The following is a 17,766-nucleotide window of genomic DNA, read 5'->3' as shown; positions in this document are numbered from 1 at the left end:
CAAGGGGTGAAATTATGCCTGAGTTGGGACACAAAACAGACAATCACATTTTCTTCCTAGGAGACACGCCCGATAGGGAGTTTGATGAAAGTCAATGGAACTGAGCACATAAAGGTGACAGACGTATGGCTCATCATCTATCCTAGCCCAAGTCCAATCTTATCCCCAAAAATCCTTTCTTTGCACATTATATGCACAGTGCTGACATCCTATAAATATTAATCAAGAAGGGCATTTAAATATCAGTTGCAAATACAAATGTTGCATTAAGTGTAAACTGAAATCTTATTACATTGTAGCATGGGTGATTAGTTATCAATGGAGCCCCACATCACCTGCTGCCTTAAACTGGCAGGGACAGCCAACTGGCCAGAAAAGGCGTGCTAAGTTTCAAAAACCTCCTTCTCGGAATTCTTTATGGGCGAGGAGGAGCAGGAGTGCTCCCATTATGACCTTCAAGGAGTCCTTGAACACCCCCCTCCCTGCATTCAGCCCCCCCCAACCCTAAATGCAAGAGGAATCACCAGCCCTCCCCATTCTGATTGCGATTACACTGAAACCTCCACTTCCCAACTGCCAGGGGCTATTTCCTGGGTCCCCGGATGCAGCCTTTGGCAACCAAGTTCCTCCTCCTGCCCACTGGCAAGGTGTCGTATGAAAGTCCAGGAGATTTTATTAAAATAAGGCCCCGTTGTTAAGATTGACAGGGCCACATCATCAACATCCTGTCTACATACTGAAACTATCATTTTAATGTTATAAGGCAAAAATGAAATGCATTTAAATTTATTTGTCAAGCTTGTGGTTGTCAGCTCTGGGAAGCCATTTACTCCCTTTGGTTGTAGCATCATGTATAATAGGGTCAAAATGTAGACTAAAGCTACTTTTATACTGTAGATTAAATCTTGAGAGCAAAGAATAAATTATATTAATATACCACCTTTAATATAATAAAAATGTCCTAAGGTGCTTCACAGGAGCATTATAAAACAAAGTATGACACCAAGCTACCCAAGGGGAATAAGTGAGATGACCAAAAACATGGACAGTGAGATAGATTTTAAAGGAGTGTCTTAAAGAGGAAAGCGAGGTAGAGAGGCAGAGAAGTGAGGGAATTCCAGAGCTTAGAGCCTCAGCAGCTAAAGGTGTAATCATCAATAGTCGAGCTCTTGAACATCCCTGATTTTAAGAGGCCAGAAATAGAGTGCAGGTATTTTGGAGAGTGTGGGGTTGGAGGAGATGACTGAGATAGAAAGAGGTGAAGCCATCGGTGAGTGGCGTATGAGGTGGCAGGGGGTTTGGGGGTTGGGGGGGGTGGAGATTTCAAAGCCAGAATGAGAATTTTAAAAGCAAGATATTGCCTGATTGGGAAGCAATTTAAGTCAGCGAGCATAGGGTGATAGGTCAACAGGACTTGATGCAACTTGAGACAGGCAAAGTTTGGATGACCTCAAGTTTACAGAGAATAGAATGTGGGAGATCAGTGTGTTGGAATAGTCTAGGAGGTAACAAAGGCATGAATAAGGGTTTCAGCAGCTGATAAGCTAAGATGGGCTGCTGTTACAGAAGGAGAACTAGGTGGTTTTAGTTATGGTATAGATGAGGTCGGAAGCTCATCGTGTCAAATATGACACCAAGGTTTAGGCTCAGACTGTTGAAAGCGAGAAGGATGGAGTCACTAGCTAAGGGACAAGGTTTGGAGAGGGGATTGCAAACAATGACTTTAGTCAGGAGGAAATAACTACCTGTGTTAGTGTCACACTCGTGGGAGCTGGCCTTCTGTAAATGGGCAGTGGGAGCTGGCCTTCTGTAAATGGGCAGCATTGCGTGGCTTGCTATTGAGTCACGTGCAGATGAACTGTCATGTTTTCACCAGTACCCTTGCAAAGTACTGAAGTCATGATACTAAGATAAAGAATGTGCATTTGTGCTGACATCTTGATTCTAACATTGTGATAGCAGTACGATAATGTACTGCTGACACTGGAACATACATTCACTGGCTTCAGCAGCCAGGGAGATATGGAAAAAAAGTACGCCATAAAATATCCAGCTAGTTCATTCTCTCACTGCCAAAGGATATGCAAGAGTCGCATTAAGTGATATAGTGGCTGCAAACCAATACAAAAGCTAACATTAATGCATAAAAGCTGATATTAAAATAATAGAAATTGTTAGGACTATTGCAAACTTCAGAACACTAGCTTGATGCCAGCTAAATTATTTGGAGATAAAGTCAAGAAGAGTTTTTGAAAGAAGCAATATATTAAATGCTTTAAGTTTGGTACTATATAAAAAATTAAAGAGTGCAAACCCAGAAATATAAAGATTTAAGATGTCTACATTTGGTATTTTGTGTTGACATGTACCATGTAGTTTGGCTGAAGCACAATCAGCATTAATCAAGGATTCCAGCATTCTATGGTGAGCAGTGAGACTGTAAATATACACACCGTTTATCTCCTGATGAGATTATCAGAAACTAGTCTCACTGTGCTAATCAAAAAAGATGCAAGTCAAAAAAAATGATTGTTAATGATACATTGTGACCATGCAACGAATACTCGAGTGAAAACTAATCATACAAGGAAACTTATGTCACAGTATCACTGTCACACAATAAATAATATTCAGCAACCCTGAACATAGAACTCTGCTAGTTTCATATTGAGCACTTGGTAATAAAATCTTCTCTAGTTGGCATATTTGTTCAATATCCACAAGTATTAACTTTCACTGGATGAAGCAAGTTAAAGAATCTCACACAAATTAAATGTCAAGGCCACAGGACAATTAAGCCCCATATACAATAGTAAATTAATCTGAGAAGAATGAAGCGCTAAAGTCCGGAGGGTTAGTTTCCACAAATAGATACAAATTTAAACTGGAGGTCTGTGCTGTTGAGCCCTGTCTAACAATAACAGAGCAAGTTGTTCAATAATTGAAACGTTTAGAGACTGAAAGCTGAAATCTGAAAAGATGTGGAAATTAAAAAGAAATAAAATCTGAACAGTGCAAAAGGAACAAACAATACAGTACATTAAAAAGCTGATGAAAGTTTTATTGCTGCAGTGAAAAAAATAGAGCTATTGTCTTGTTCAAGTTTAAAGTGTTGATAGGTAACATGCACTTAAAAGAAGAGACTGGTCCATTGGCTGTGTTTAATTTTGCCAATGTATTTGATTTCCATCACAGATGAATAAGACCATAAGACATAGGAGCAGAAATTAGGCCATTCGGCCCATCGAGTCTGCTCCGCCATTCAATCATGGCTGATAAGTTTCTCAACCCCATTCTCCTGCCTTCTCCTCGTAACCTTTGATCCCCTTACCAATCAAGAACCTATCTATCTCAGTCTTAAATACACTCAATGACCTGGCCTCTACAGCCCTCTGTGGCAATAAATTCCATAGATTCACCACTCTGGCTAAAGAAGTTTCTCCTCATCTCTGTTCTAAAAGGTCTTCCCTTTACTCTGAGGCTGTGCCCTCGGGTCCTAGTCTCTCCTACTAATGGAAACATCTTCCCCACATCCACTCTATCCAGGCCTTTCAGTATTCTGTAAGTTTCAACCAGATCCCCCCTCATCCTTCTAAACTCCATCGAGTATAGACTCAGAGTCCTCAAACATTCATCATATGTTAAGCCTTTCATTCCTGGGATCGTTCTCGTGAACCTCCTCTGGACCCTCTCCAGGGCCAGCACATCCTTCCCGAGATACGGGGCCCAAAATTGCTCACAATATTCTAAATGTGGTCTGACCAGCCCTTATAAAGCCTCAGCAGCACATCCCTGCTTTTATATTCTAGTCCTCTCGAAATAAACGCCAACATTGCATTTGCCTTCCTAACTACCGACTCAACCTGCAAGTTAATCTTAAGAGAATCCTGGACTAGGACTCCCAAGTCCCTTTGCACTCCAGATTTCTGAATTCTCTCCCCATTTAGAAAAGACCTCTATTCTTCCTACCAAAGTGCACGACCTCACACTTCCCCACGTTGTATTCCATCTGCCACTTCTTTGCCCATTCTCCTAACCTGTCCAAATCCTTCTGCAGCCTCCCCACCTCCTCAATACTACCTGTCCCTCCACCTATCTTTGTATCATCTGCAAACTTAGCCAGGATGAATAGTAAAGAGTTATGACCTGGTGTTATTAACAAAAACTTATTTAGACTGCAATTGCAAGCATTTTAGAAGTATTACAGCCATATAATGGCCTATTTCTCTGTTCCATGGCTCTCTCGTCATTATTTTTCCTTTCAACTTGCATTTTGTTTCTGCCACCTACTGAAAGTCAGCCCCTCCCCCACACTTATTTATCCATGTAATCTTTCCCCATTAGTTTGTCAGTTGATTTATATTTAGCTTTTATGACAAAACTCAACTCAACTTTTTGTATCAACTTTATTTTATCTGAACTTGCTTCATAATATTCAACTTGTATTAAATTTTAGCTTGCAACTTTTTAAAAAGCACCCAGTCTGTAAATCATTCACAGAATGTATTTTTTTAATAATGTACAGTACCCCAGTGACCAGTATATCACAGAAGATATTTTTCTACAGTGTTGAGCACTCCATTCAAAAAACAGAGCAGAATTACCAAAACCTAAAGTGTGAATGTATAGAATTGGAGAAATATTCCAAGATAGATATAGAAAAAAAATCCATGGTGCTTCTTTATAAAGTGCCAAAAAACAAACATTAAAAAAATAACCAAATATCTATTACCAGTACTCCACTGTTAGGCTCCATATTGGAGCAGTGTCGCACTTTCTGGAGCCTAAATTCCATTAAAGGCAAAAACATTTCACAGTCCATCAAATGCTTCAGGTTATGGTCAGAGACTCACCCTTACAATAATAAATGTGACATTAAATACTGATACTGAGTGCATACAACTGTACTATTTTTGTTTGTGCCCCATATCAAGATTAAACTGTAATAAGATTATATGAAGTGCTTAATCTTATTTCCAACCCTAAAATTTCTGTACGTTTCCATAGGAATACTTAGATCAATAAATTATTAATTTTAAAAAGCAACTCCAATTAGCTATGTACTTAAAAAGACAAAGGCACTCTTCCTAAGTGAAAAATCTGTCTATCGATAGTTATTAATTTCAGAGAGGGCACTTAGTCATTGGTGATTTCACTACCAATAACCAGATCCTTAATGAGGTCATATTTGTTCAGTTAATACTGCAAACTTCAAACTGTTGGTAAAGATAGAACTCAGTGGGTGGAACTTTCGTGGGCATGTTAAACAGACAATATTGGATTGATACCCATTATGCCCCATGCCTGACCACTTTGTATCAACTTCAATGGAGAGTAAAATCAGACAGGGTGTGTAATGAGCGGCCAATCTGGCATTGCTGTTTTATGTCCCAAAGTTGAAAGTTTGGTTGGTTATCTTTATTTGCTGCAGCTCTTAAAGAAGTGTCACGCTAGAAAGAATTCCAAAAATGTTTGTCCCAGAACTTGCCCAAGTGAGTGACTCAGAATATATACAACAGCTCCAGGCTGTCTATTTAATTAAGTACAGGTCTAATGGGAAAAGGATTGCTATTATCTGGAGTTTCAGAAAAGAAGTCGCTCCAAAAACAAACCCAAGAATATACATAGAAAACAAGTGTAGCATGTGCAAGTCACCATTTGACTGCCAATTCCTAAATAGGAAGTGCTCCACAAAGTGGAAAGATTTACAAGCCAGAATCTTGTGCTCTGGCTGGTGGCAAAGCTTGGAGGCAGGAAGGGCATTTACTTAGGCAAGATGGTGCTGTGCTGGGAGGAAAGCCTTGCGGTCAACCTTCTCCATTACCCCCACCCCACTACCAACAATTGAGGCCCTTAAGTGGTCCATCAATGACCACTTAAAGGCACCATTCCACCGCCACTGGTATTAACCTAGCTGCAGACGAGCCTGTCACCATGCAGTGCACATAGCAGGTAAAAACTGTGCACCTAGCTTGTCAGCTCAGGAGGGGGGGGGTGGGGAGGGGTCCCTCGATCAAAGGCACTTAGTGCCTGATCGATGGACTAGCCATCAGGAAGTAGTTGCGGTGGGGTGGCGGAGGGGGGGGGGGGGGGGGGGGTTGCTGTTGACAGCCAACCTAGTACCCTTGCTGTCCTCTCCCCATGACCCCCACACAATCACACCCCAACCACCCACCACCCCGACATTACTTACCTGTGGCCTGGGTTGCTCTGCAATCCTGGGCTCTGGTGCTTATCCATTCAGCAGCAAGTACCACCTCCCCAGCGGGGCTGCTGAGCACAAGAGCTACCAGCCTCTGATTGGTTGACAGCATTCAGTAGGCAAAACTTGATTCCAGGGGAAGGCCCACCATTGCCTGATTGGCTTGTGGTTCGGCTGGCCTACCCACAAAGATGCAGGCGAGACCCCCAACACATCAAAAGATTCCACCCACAGAATCAGTTAAAAGATTCTGAAAAGGATTCCAAATTTTTCAGGACAATTGAAGTATTGTGCACAGTCTGACTGGTGTTTTCTTCCTTCCAGAGTGGGTAAGAATGCATATTTATAATTTAGACAGATTGGCAAAGAGCAATGCAACAAGTTTCAGATCATAGAAGATGCAGCTCTCCTCACAGAATATAAACCTTAACTTAAAAAAATGTATCTGGGAGCAAGTCCAAATTGTAACAGATAAGACTCAAAACAAAACTAAATAAATAGGTGTAAATCAGATCAGGCTGTGCCTTCAGAAGTCAATTATAATTGCTGTCCTAATTCTCCAAGTGCATGTTGTAGGGCTGTGAAAGGAGTCAAACATCAGCCAAGGACCTATCAAAGAATGAAGGGACCAATGGATTATGGGTTATGTCCATCACCTTGCTAAATTCATTTGCAATCAGACAATAGTGATGTAATAATCTATGAAGTCACTTTAAAAAGTACGTGCAAGTCCCATAAAGATACCATGAAAATAAGCAAAAAAGATAAAAATGAAGTTTAAACTGTGTCACCAGCAGGCAGCTACTTGGCGAAGAAGATGACTACTTATATTATAACTGGAACATATTAGTGGCATTCAGAAAAGCTCAGACTTAAGAATTAAACTTCAACAATTTATTTTCAGAATCCTTGGTACACCTCACATAAACATTGGGAACATAATTAGGCCCTTTGGGCCTATTCTACTGTTCAATTAGATCATGCTTCCACTCCCTTTACCTACCTTCACTCCATTTCCCATGATAATTGTATTTTTGTCTTGAAAGCTCCAATTTTCTCAACATCCACATCTTTTTGGAGATGAGTTCCTGGTTTTAATTACCATTTGTCAGGGATCTTGCTTCCTGATTTAGCTCCTGAATGACCTCACTCTAAATTTTAAGATTATGTTCCCTTGTTCTTGATTTACACACAGCAGTTTCCTTGTACCATACAGAGTGTACAGGACAGGAACAGTCCAGTTGGCCCAATTGTTGGCCCATTGTTCTATGCCTACATTTATGATTCACATGAGCCTTCTCGAACCCTACTTCAGCATATATATTCTATTCCTTTCTCCCCCACCTGTTTATCCAGTTTTCCCTGAAATGCATCTATGCTATTTCCCTCAGCTATTCCTTGCCGTAGCAGGTTCCATATTCTGAGCATTCTCCGAATAAAGAAATTTCTTCTGATTTCCCTATTGGCTTTATCAATGGCTCTCACATTAAATGGCCTCTAGTTTTGGACTGCTCTACAAATGGAAAATATTTCTTATATCCATCCTATCAAACCCCTTCATTATCTTAAAGAACTTGATCAGGTTACCACTCAACCTTCTCTTTCTAGAGAAAAGAGCCCTAGCCTGTTCAGCCTTTCCTCTTATACCCTTTCAGTTATGATATTGTTCTTGTGAAACTTTATACACTTTCCCCAATGCCACTACGTCCTTTTACAATATGGAGAACGGTCCACAGTACTCCAAAAGTGGTCGAACCAAGATTCAGTTTAGCTTTAAGTTAACTTCTCTGCTTTTCAGTTCTTTCCCTCTGCAAATTAAGCTCAGTGTTTGTTTTTTCTTTTTCAAAAAATTTAATTGATTAACTTGTGTCACTACTTTTAAGGATGTGTGTTTTTCCAAATCCCTCTACCACATTTAAATTCTTAATTGTCCAATTCTTCCTACCAAAATGCACCATTTCACACTTAGTGATATTGAAATTCATTTGCCAATTACAGACCCATTGTGCAAGCTTATTAAAATGTCCTGCATTTTGCTACATTATTCATTCATATTAACTAAACCCCTCAAACTCATGCAGTCCACAAATTTTGGAATTTTACTTCTGATTAGGGCCCAAATCATTAATGTATATGATGAACAACAGTGGTCCCAATATTGATCCCTGTGAGGCACCACTTCCCACCTTTTACCAGCCTGAGCACCCACCCATAACATATACTCTATGTTTTGTAGCCAGTTTGCTATCTATTCTGTTACCTGTCCCCTGACTCCACATGCTCTGACATTAGTCATGAGTCTATGTGGTATCATATTGAATGCCTTTTGAAAATATGATTACACTGTCTACTTTTTTTTGTTATTTCTTCAATAAAGTCGGTCAAGCATGGCCCTGCCTTTTGAAATCTGTGCTGACTGCTGTCATATTTTTGGTTTCTAGGGCAGGATTTTACGATACCCCACAGTGAGTTTGCAGGCTGGAGCATAAAATTCCTCGGATGGCCTTCACACCAGACTCCTGCCCGTCGCGACTTCTCTGCCTCACCCAACCCAGCATAAAATTGCAGAGGCCAACATGCCCACCCTTGCCCCATTTGAGGCCCTTAAGTGGCCAATAAATGAACACTTAAGGGCCGTTTCCCACCCAGCCTCAATTGTCAGGCTGGCAGGAGTTAAGGGATGCAGGAAAGCCAGAAAATGACCCCACTCAGGCTTTAAGCAGGAAGTGGTGGCGGGGGTGTCAAACATAAACAGCCTCCTTTCAATATTGGACATACCCTTGGAAGATCTGACCCCTGCGGGCGCTCCCTACCCCCCCCGCCCCCTACTCTCAACCGCTCCAGCAACACCCCCAACCCACCATGCCGACCCCTCTCTGCCCACCCCACCCCCAGGCCTCACCTCTCCTACCTACCTGTCCCGGACTTAAACTTTGGGAACAGCTTGCAGTCCCAATCCTGTCCACTGTGGCTTCTGCCACTGTAGGGACCAGGCAGCTGCCAGCAAATCAGATTGGCTGGCAACTCTCTGATGACGGGCTGCGTCCAAGTGAGGGGAGAAGTCCCGTCTCCAGTCAATTATTGTGCATTGGAGGGTTAAATGGCTGTGGGGGCGCATTTGCTGCTGACTTTTCAGATGGCAGGAAGGGAAACCCCATCCTAAATATCTTGGCACAGCTTCCCCCCACTACATCTTTGGGAAAATATTCCATTATCTTTCCTACCACTGACATTGACCTAAGAGGTCTTTAGCTCCTGGGACTTGTTTCATCTGCCTTTTTAGAATACAAGAATATGAGCCACCCTATCAAATCCTTTCAAACACCTCAATCAGACCACCCACTCCAGCTTCTATATTTGCAATTAACCCTCTAGGCCATGATATACTTATAGTGAATCTGTTTTGCACCACATCCAAGGCCAATATATTCTTCCTGAGGTGCGGTATCCAAACTCAATACAGTTCCACTGATTGGGCCTGACCAAGGCTCTACACAACTGAAGTATATCTTCTTTCCCCTTGTTTCCAGCTTCCTTGAGATAAAGGCCAACACTCCATTAGTCTTCTTGATTGCTTTTTGTGCTGGTCTACTTTCTTTTAATGATTTATGTACTCTAATGCAAGGGAACACCACCATCTGCAAGTTTCTCTCCAAGCCACACATCATCCTAACTTGGAACTATATCGCAGCTCCTTCACTGTCACTTGGTCAAAATTCTGGAACTCCCACCCTAACAGCATTGTGGATGTACCTACATCATGTGGACTACAGTGGCTCAAGGCGGTGGCTCACCCACCACCTTCTCAAGGGCAATTAGGCAACAAATGCTGGCCTAGCCAGCGGCACCCAAATCCTGTGAAAGAATAATTTTTTAAGATATATCTCTTTGCTCCTCTACAGTTTCTACTTTCTCACCATTTAGAAAATACTCGTATTTTTCTTGGGTCCAAAGCAGGTGACTTCACACTTGTCCTCCACTGAACTCCATTTGGCTTTGATTTACCCAATCACTTAATCTGTCTATGTCTCTTTGCAACCTCTTGGTCTTATCTGCATTATTTTGTGTGATGTGCAAACTTGGATACAGTATACACCTCCCTGGGGAGAAATTCATTCACAAAGCACAGCTTCTAGCAGAGCTACATTGATTCACTGGAGCAGGTTGTGCTAGAAGCAGTGCTATGCAAATGGATTTCTCCACCTCAAATAACAAATATGCTATAAAGTTGAAATCTTGAACACATTCCTGGGAAACACTACTTGTCACATCCAGCCAATAATATGTACCGATATGTACCCCAATTCTCACTGTCTGTCTCCTATCACTCAGCCAATTTCCAACCCAAGTTAAAAGACTACCTCCAAATCAATGCACTCCTCATCATGATCCCCCAAAAAAGCTTCACTTTGAAGAAATACTGATTTTCTGCACCATCACCAGCCAGCTGGAGGTCCGGCGAATTGTTTGCTTGCAGAATCTTGCCTACTTCAGAAAGAAACAGTCGCCTGGGAGCGTGCAAAAGCAAATCCAACTTTCCCATTTCCTTGAAATGTCTGCCCAGCACATCTAGACGATGACGAGGTCCAGAGCAGGATCTCACCCCCTAGTAAGCTGCAGGTGCTGGCACAGCATGCTGAAGTTCTAATGCCCTAACACTGTCTCAGTTAGAACATTTTCCGGTTTGCTAGTCATTTCTGAGTTTCTCATTCTTCTCCATTTCTGGCCATTTCATTTTCTCTTGTTATCATTACCAATCATCTCCAAAGACAGCAGAAGAGAGGAAAGTGGATAAAAAGACTGAGGAGAGAAAGAAGGAGCAAGAGGATAGGAGACAAAGAAGAAGCAGAGAGAGAAGACATTAACTGTTGGTGAACAACCATGCCTTCCACAACAAACTGTTCAATGCTGTTTTTTTATTCATTACATAATTGTTTTGAAATCAAATATACATAATTCAAACAGCACTCTCTTTCTGAGAATTGTTCAATGCTTGCCTCAAAGGCCTCACCCAATACCAACAACCAGTGGTGTCACTAGGCTGAACAAATGGGACATCTTCTGAGCAATTAATTTAATTACACAACCCCAGACTTGTACTGGGTTTGGAACTTTCCCCAGTACTTATGCTTATTAGGTGTACACCCTTTGGCATTTAGGAGCAACTATTTCAAATGTTGACCACTATTGTGATCTGGTGATACAAGACATTATCTGGAAACTCTTTCGAGTTATCAACAGTCACAGATTGCAACTCTTTCGAGTACAATCACAGTTCTTGGTTTCCGGGAGTGGGACATGAACCCACAACCCTCTGATTCAAAGGCGAGGGTGCTATGAACTGAGCCACAGCTGACACCTCTAAGACATTATCTGGAAAGTGCACGACCCCAGGCATTTTACAAATGACGATCTGAAAACAGAGTGCTACATTTGATGGATGAACTTAAATGAAAATTCATGGTTAAATGGGTAAATGCATTATGTCATGTGGTAATGAAGCATAGAGGCAAAGAACATTATAGTTCCATCACCCAATTGTGCCTAGTTAGCAGATCTCTGCTGGCATAGTAGTACATACTACAGTAGCTTGGGGGAGGAAGGCAGAAAACCATTTATGGGGGTGGCTGGACGCTGCTCTTAAACAGTGACTCTTGCTAGAACGTGCCCAGCTGTGATAATCAAGCGAGGGAAGAATTGGGATTGTCGGAAATTCTGCTGCATTTTTCTGTTATTTTAAGTCACCAAGAAAATCAAAACTAAGCTGTGACCATTCCATATGGAGCGGCCGCAAAGTGTGAGATTCAACAGGTGTAGGAAAAATTCCTTACTACACTGAAAACAACAGAATGAAGTTAAAGTGATATTGAACTATGGACAGACATTAATGAATGGCATCACTAAATGAGACCAAGTTCCTAGTTCATAGGGGAAACACAGCTGGAAGCAAAAAGTCAAATTTACACAACAAATTTCTAACACAATTATTGTAAACAAAACTTTATACTTCAAAACTAATGATGTTAAAAACTGCAACCTCCTGGTCCTTATTCTAAGCTCAGTGCCAATACTCTCAGGACATGTCAGAAGACTCATATGCCAGGATTTTCAATTGCTGGCGGGTCAGAAAGGGGTGCAAGTGTGATTTGAAAATCGTGTCCCCAAAAGAGGGAGGCATTGGATCCCACTGCCTCTGGAACGTGAACATTTTCAAAGGGAGGGCAGGAGAGAGGGAATGGAGAACCAGCTTGCCTCCAATTAATGGCCCATTTAAGATCCTTGAGGAGCTTGTTAACAGACTGGAGAGAACAAGGCAGCGATTTTCAAAGTTGCAATTGCAAACCTGAACAGCCTGGTGCACGTTAGTGCACAGCTGTCAAGTTCAAAGCAGGCAGAAAAAGGTTTGTTTTGATGATGAAAAATTTCAGGAGCTGGGAGATCTTGCACCAGATCACATGCTTTAACTTCCCTATGGCCATTTGTCCACTTCTGTGCTCGGTGAAGCTGCTGGCCCTCCGAGGCACTGTCTTTCTCTTGTGCCAAGCTGCAGCAGGCCCCATCATGGCTGCCGTCTGCCTTTGCTGTTTGTGCTCTGGGGCAGCTCCCCCTTCCCGATTATGCTTGACGCCACTAATTTGGCACCAAGCTCACCTTCAGCCCAATTAGGGCATTCATATTTCAAGATTGTATTGTGTGTGACTGTTGTAGGTGAGGTGCAGTGTCAGGATCCAGAAACTATCAGGTTCCCAAATTCAAGCCCATAGAATTAGAGAAATTAATAGCATAGCAGAAGGAGGCAATTTGGCCCATCTTGTTTACAAAGGCTGATAAAGAGTCAACCAGTCTAATCCAATTTCCCAGCTTTAAGTCTGTAGCCTTGTAGTTACGATGCTTCAAGTGCATATCCATTACTTTTTTAAAAGTACTCAAAGGTTTCTGCGTCTACCACCCTTTTAGGCAGCGAGTTCCAGACCCCCACCACACTCAGGGTGAAAATATTTCTCCTCAACTCCTGTCTAATCATCACAAATTAAATACCAAACATTTGGAATATGCTCCATTCAATCCTAAATAGAAGAATTATCACAAGCAAAAGACACAAGGCACTGACAGGGTAATGCTCACAACAGCATGCACTATTGGCATTCCACATGGTCATCACAACTCTTTTATCAATCTACCAAGTGTACTATGCTGTGCAAATGTTTATTGTTGAATGTAATGTATGGCATGGTGTTGCAACCAAAACATAAATGAAATTAAACTAAGACCCTCCTTATCTGAGGATATTTCAGTTGAAGTATCCTCCCAAGCTTTCATCTTGAGAAATGTTCCACCACTGGCATTGCATTCCTATCCACTCTGGGTGCTTCTTGGTGTGCAATATAGGAGCACAAGCACTTTACTAACCTGTCCTTTCCAGACGCTGCAATGTCTTATACCACCAGGTTACAATATCTGTCAACATTTGAAGTGGTTGCTTCCCATAAATGACAATGGGTGCACAGCAAATAAATTGAAGGTACTGGGAAAAGTTCCAAACCCAGTTCAGGTCTGAGGGTTGTGTAATTAGGTTAATTGTTCAGAAGAGTCCCATCGATTCAGCCTAGTGACACTGGTGGTTGATAGTATTGGATGAGGCCTTTGAGGCAAATATTGAACAATTCTGAGAGAGTGTACTGCTAGAGTTTTAATTATGTATGTTTAATCTCAAAACAATTGTCCTATGAATGAAAACCAGCGATGGACAATTTGAGAGTTGTGCAATTATTCGTCTACACTTCCCTACCAAGAAATGATTTCAGAAGAGCACAACACAAAACATCCAGATTTCTGTGTGTTTGCTATATATTTTTTTTTAGACTCCTTGCAAATGACCAAGGCCGGATTGTATTGGAGAGAGAGCACGCGTTCTCCAACGCATTACGAGTGGTGTTTACATCTGACAAAATAGCGGTTATTTCATGGATACTGTCCTATCTGCACCGTGAAGACTAGGTACTACATTGCTGCAACCAAACGCTCAGAAAACGGGGAAAGCTCGGACGGCTGGCCGCGGAAGCTGAAGGAACGCTGCCCCGACAGCGAAGCACGAAAGCCGGAGTCGCGATGTGCCGCTGCAGCCGCTGCAGCCGAAAGCTCGCTCGCTCGCAGCACCAAAAAGGGTTAAAATAGAAGTGCTTACCAAAGTTTGCTCGTACTGGAGCGCCCCCCGGTTTGCTTCGGCTCCAGCCATGTCTGTATCTGCCGGTGAAAGCCGCACTCTTGTCAATTTCAGCCTCGTGGAGCGCACCACTTGACGGAGACAGAGGGGAAACGCCGCCTGTCAGCCACGCACACACTCCGCCCTGTGAGTGCACCTGGCCCGGGGGAGACCCTCTCCTGCGGGGTCCCGATGTTCTTTCACACGACCCGACCGCAAACAGCTGCTGCCGCCGGTCTGTGTGTGAGCGGGAGCGATCCGGAACCCGCTTTCCTCACCCGCAAGCCTTTGTTTGTGTGATCATTCACACGAGCACTTGTAAAGGGAGCAGAGTTCCGGATATTTATCAGCTGCCGCCGCTGGAGGGGACGTGCCCGAGTTCTTGGTAGATAGAAAAAAAAAAGCACAGATTCCCAGGCAGATGCCGTGTCATTGGGTTTACCATCACCTTGCCGTGATACACATGTAGGAAACACGAAGACTTGTCTTTGTCACTTGGCCCAGGTTTTGAGGTCCCAAACGCGATGAACGCTGAGGCTGTTTGCCCCCCTATTGAGGGCGGGAACGGCAGCGCAACTTGTGAATTTAAAATCTTGAATTTAGGCTGTGAGTCAATGGGCTTCGGAGGAACCTCCAATGATGATCCCACCGGGAGCTCTGTAAAGCAGCAGGGATCCGTGTTTTGTTAATTTGACCTGATTGGCCACAACTAGCTCTGGATTAACGTTGATTTATTTAATGCTGAAACTAGTACTCCACTGGTCAAAGCGTGGAGGTGTCAGCTGTGGCTTAGTTCATAGCACCCTCACCTTTGAGTTAGAAGGTTGTGGGTTCATGTCCCACTCCAGGACTTTGAACAAAAAAAAAAGTCAAGAACTGTGAATGTACTCAAAAGAGTTACAGTTCCTTCATGGTCTATCAAGCACTTTGAGATGCCCTGAGGTTGTGAAAAACTACTGGTCAAAGCGTGCCAACTTGAAAATGCCCCATTTTATGCCCACACTTTGCTTCCTGTTGGTTAACCAATATTCTGTTATTACCCCCGACTACACGAGCCTTTAACTCGCCTATAAACCTTCCGTTTATTTCGTTTCCCAATGCCTTTCAGATACCCAGATTTACTACATCTACTGGTTCCCCTTTATCTACCCTACTAGTTATATCCGCAAAAAACCCTAATAAATTGGTTAAATATGATTTCCCTTTCATGAAACCATGTTGGCTTTGTCTGGTCATATTATGATTTTCTGAGTGCAATGTTAAGTATTGCTTAAGAACAAATTCCAGCATTTTCCTGATGACTGATGTCAAGTTAAGTGGCCTATGGTCCCCTGTTTTCTTTCTCCCTCCTTTCTTGAGTACTTCAGTACTGTTTCAGTTTCACATTTGGAGGCAACATTTTAAACTATTTTGATTTCATTTGTACCAAAAGTGATATAGGGAGTGACAAGGTATTGGAGGTGTTGGCAGGCTTAAAAAATCTCCAGGTCCAGACGATTTGTGTCCCAGACTGCTGAGGGAGGCAAGGGAGGAGATCACAGGGGCTCTGACCCAAATTTTTAATTCATCTCTAGCCACAGAGGAGGTACCAGAGGACTGGAGAACAGCTAATGTGGTTCCGCTATTTAAGAAGGGTTGTACAGATAAGCCAGGGAACTACAGGCCAGTGAGTCTCATGTCAGTGGTAGGGAAACTATTGGAGAAAATTCTGAAGCAGAGAATCTATTTCCACTTGTCAGAGGGAGGTCATGCCTAACAAATTTGATTGATTTTTTTTGAGGAGGTGACCAAGTGTGTAGTTGAGGGTAGTGCAGTTGATGTAGTTTATATGGATTTCAGCAAAGCCTTTGACAAGGTCCCACATGGAAGACTTATAAAGGAGGCAAATGCACATGGGATACAGGGTAATTTGAAAAGGTGGATTCAAAATTGGCTTAGCTGTAGGAGACAGAGGGTGATTACAGAAAGGTGCTTTAGTGACTGGAAGCCAGTGTCCAGTGGCGTACCACAGGGATCTGTGTTGGGTCCTCTATTATTTGTCATTTTTTAAACGACATAGGTGACGATGTGGAGGGTAGGATTAGTAAGTTTGCAGATGACACAAAGATTGGCCTGGTGGTTAACAGTGAGGTTGAGTGTCTTGGGCTACAGGAAGATATAGATGGGATGGTCAAATGGGCAGATAAGTGGCAGATGGAATTTAACCCTTAAAAGTGTGAGGTGATACACTTTGGAAGGAGTAATTTGACAAGGAAGTATTCAATGAACAGCATGACACTAGGAAGTTCTGAGGAACAAAGGGACCTTGGCGTGTGTGTCCATAGATCTCTGAAGGCGGAGGGGCATGTTAGTGGGGTGGTGAAAAAGGCATATGGGACACTTGCCTTTATCAATCGAGGCATAGATTACAAAAGTAGGGAGGTCATGTTGGAGTTCTATAGAACCTTGGTGAGGCCACAGCTGGAGTACTGTGTGCAGTTTTGGTCACCACATTTTGGGAAGGATCTGATTACATTGGAGGGGGTGCAGAGGAGATTCACCAGGATGTTGCCTGGGATGAAACATTTAAGTTATGAAGAGAGGTTGGATAGACTTGGGTTGTTTTCGTTGGAGCAGAGAAGACTGAGGGGCGACCTGATCGAGGTGTACAAGATTATGAGGGGCATGGACAGGATGGATAGGGAGCAGCTGTTTCCCTTAGTTGAAGGGTCATTCACGAGGGGACATAAGTGCAAGGTGAGGGGCAGGAGGTTTAGGGGGGATGTGAGGAAAAACTTTTTTACCCAGAGGGTGGTGATGGTCTGGAATGCGCTGCCTGGGAGGGTGGTGGAGGTGGGTTGCCTCACATCCTTTAAAAAGTACCTGGGTGAGCACTTGGCATGTCATAACATTCAAGGTTATGGGCCAAGTGCTGGTAAATGGGATTAGGTAGGTAGGTCTCACATGTCGGTGCAGACTCGATGGGCCGAAGGCCCTCTTCTGCACTGTGAGATTCTGTGACGATGAATACTGAAGTCTCAAACACCGAGCTCTATTATTTAATGGTTGCTTGACCTTCAGGCAGTAGGACCATACCCTGTCAGGGTAGCACATTCTCAGTGTTCAAAGGTTTATTTTAGAACTGCATTAAAAGCTTTAGGAAGCAGTAAAGAGCTGAACTCATGGTGCTCTCCTAACACTGGCTGGAAGGTGCCCCAGCCTCACACACTCTGTTTCCTGCTGAGACCCTGTTACCTGCTGAGACCTTCCCCTCTTCCCCCCCTCCTCCCACCTCCATCCCGTGTCTCTCTGAGTTGAGGCGAGAAAACCCACAGTGTCTTGCTCTTTGAGAAATGAGTGCAGATTGTAGCATAACAGCAAC

General features: G+C 42.9%; 1 protein-coding gene across 2 annotated transcripts in view; it reads right to left on the bottom strand.

Moving 5' to 3' along the window:
* LOC144693842 (chloride channel protein 2-like) overlaps positions 1–14,638 on the bottom strand; it is a 597,263-nt gene extending 582,625 nt beyond the window's left edge. For both annotated transcript variants that reach the window (XM_078563927.1, XM_078563929.1), the window contains exon 1: positions 14,388–14,638. In XM_078563927.1, coding sequence (XP_078420053.1) covers positions 14,388–14,438 — 51 coding nt within the window. In that variant the 5' untranslated portion in view covers positions 14,439–14,638. The remainder of the gene's footprint in view (positions 1–14,387) is intronic.
* Between the last annotated feature and the right edge of the window lie 3,128 nt (positions 14,639–17,766).

The sequence above is a fragment of the Cetorhinus maximus genome, chromosome 19, assembly GCF_964194155.1.
Source record: "Cetorhinus maximus chromosome 19, sCetMax3.hap1.1, whole genome shotgun sequence".
Taxonomy (NCBI): Eukaryota; Metazoa; Chordata; class Chondrichthyes; order Lamniformes; family Cetorhinidae; genus Cetorhinus; species Cetorhinus maximus.
The sequence above is the reverse complement of the archived record's forward strand: the minus strand, read 5'-3'. Positions and strand labels throughout refer to the sequence as shown.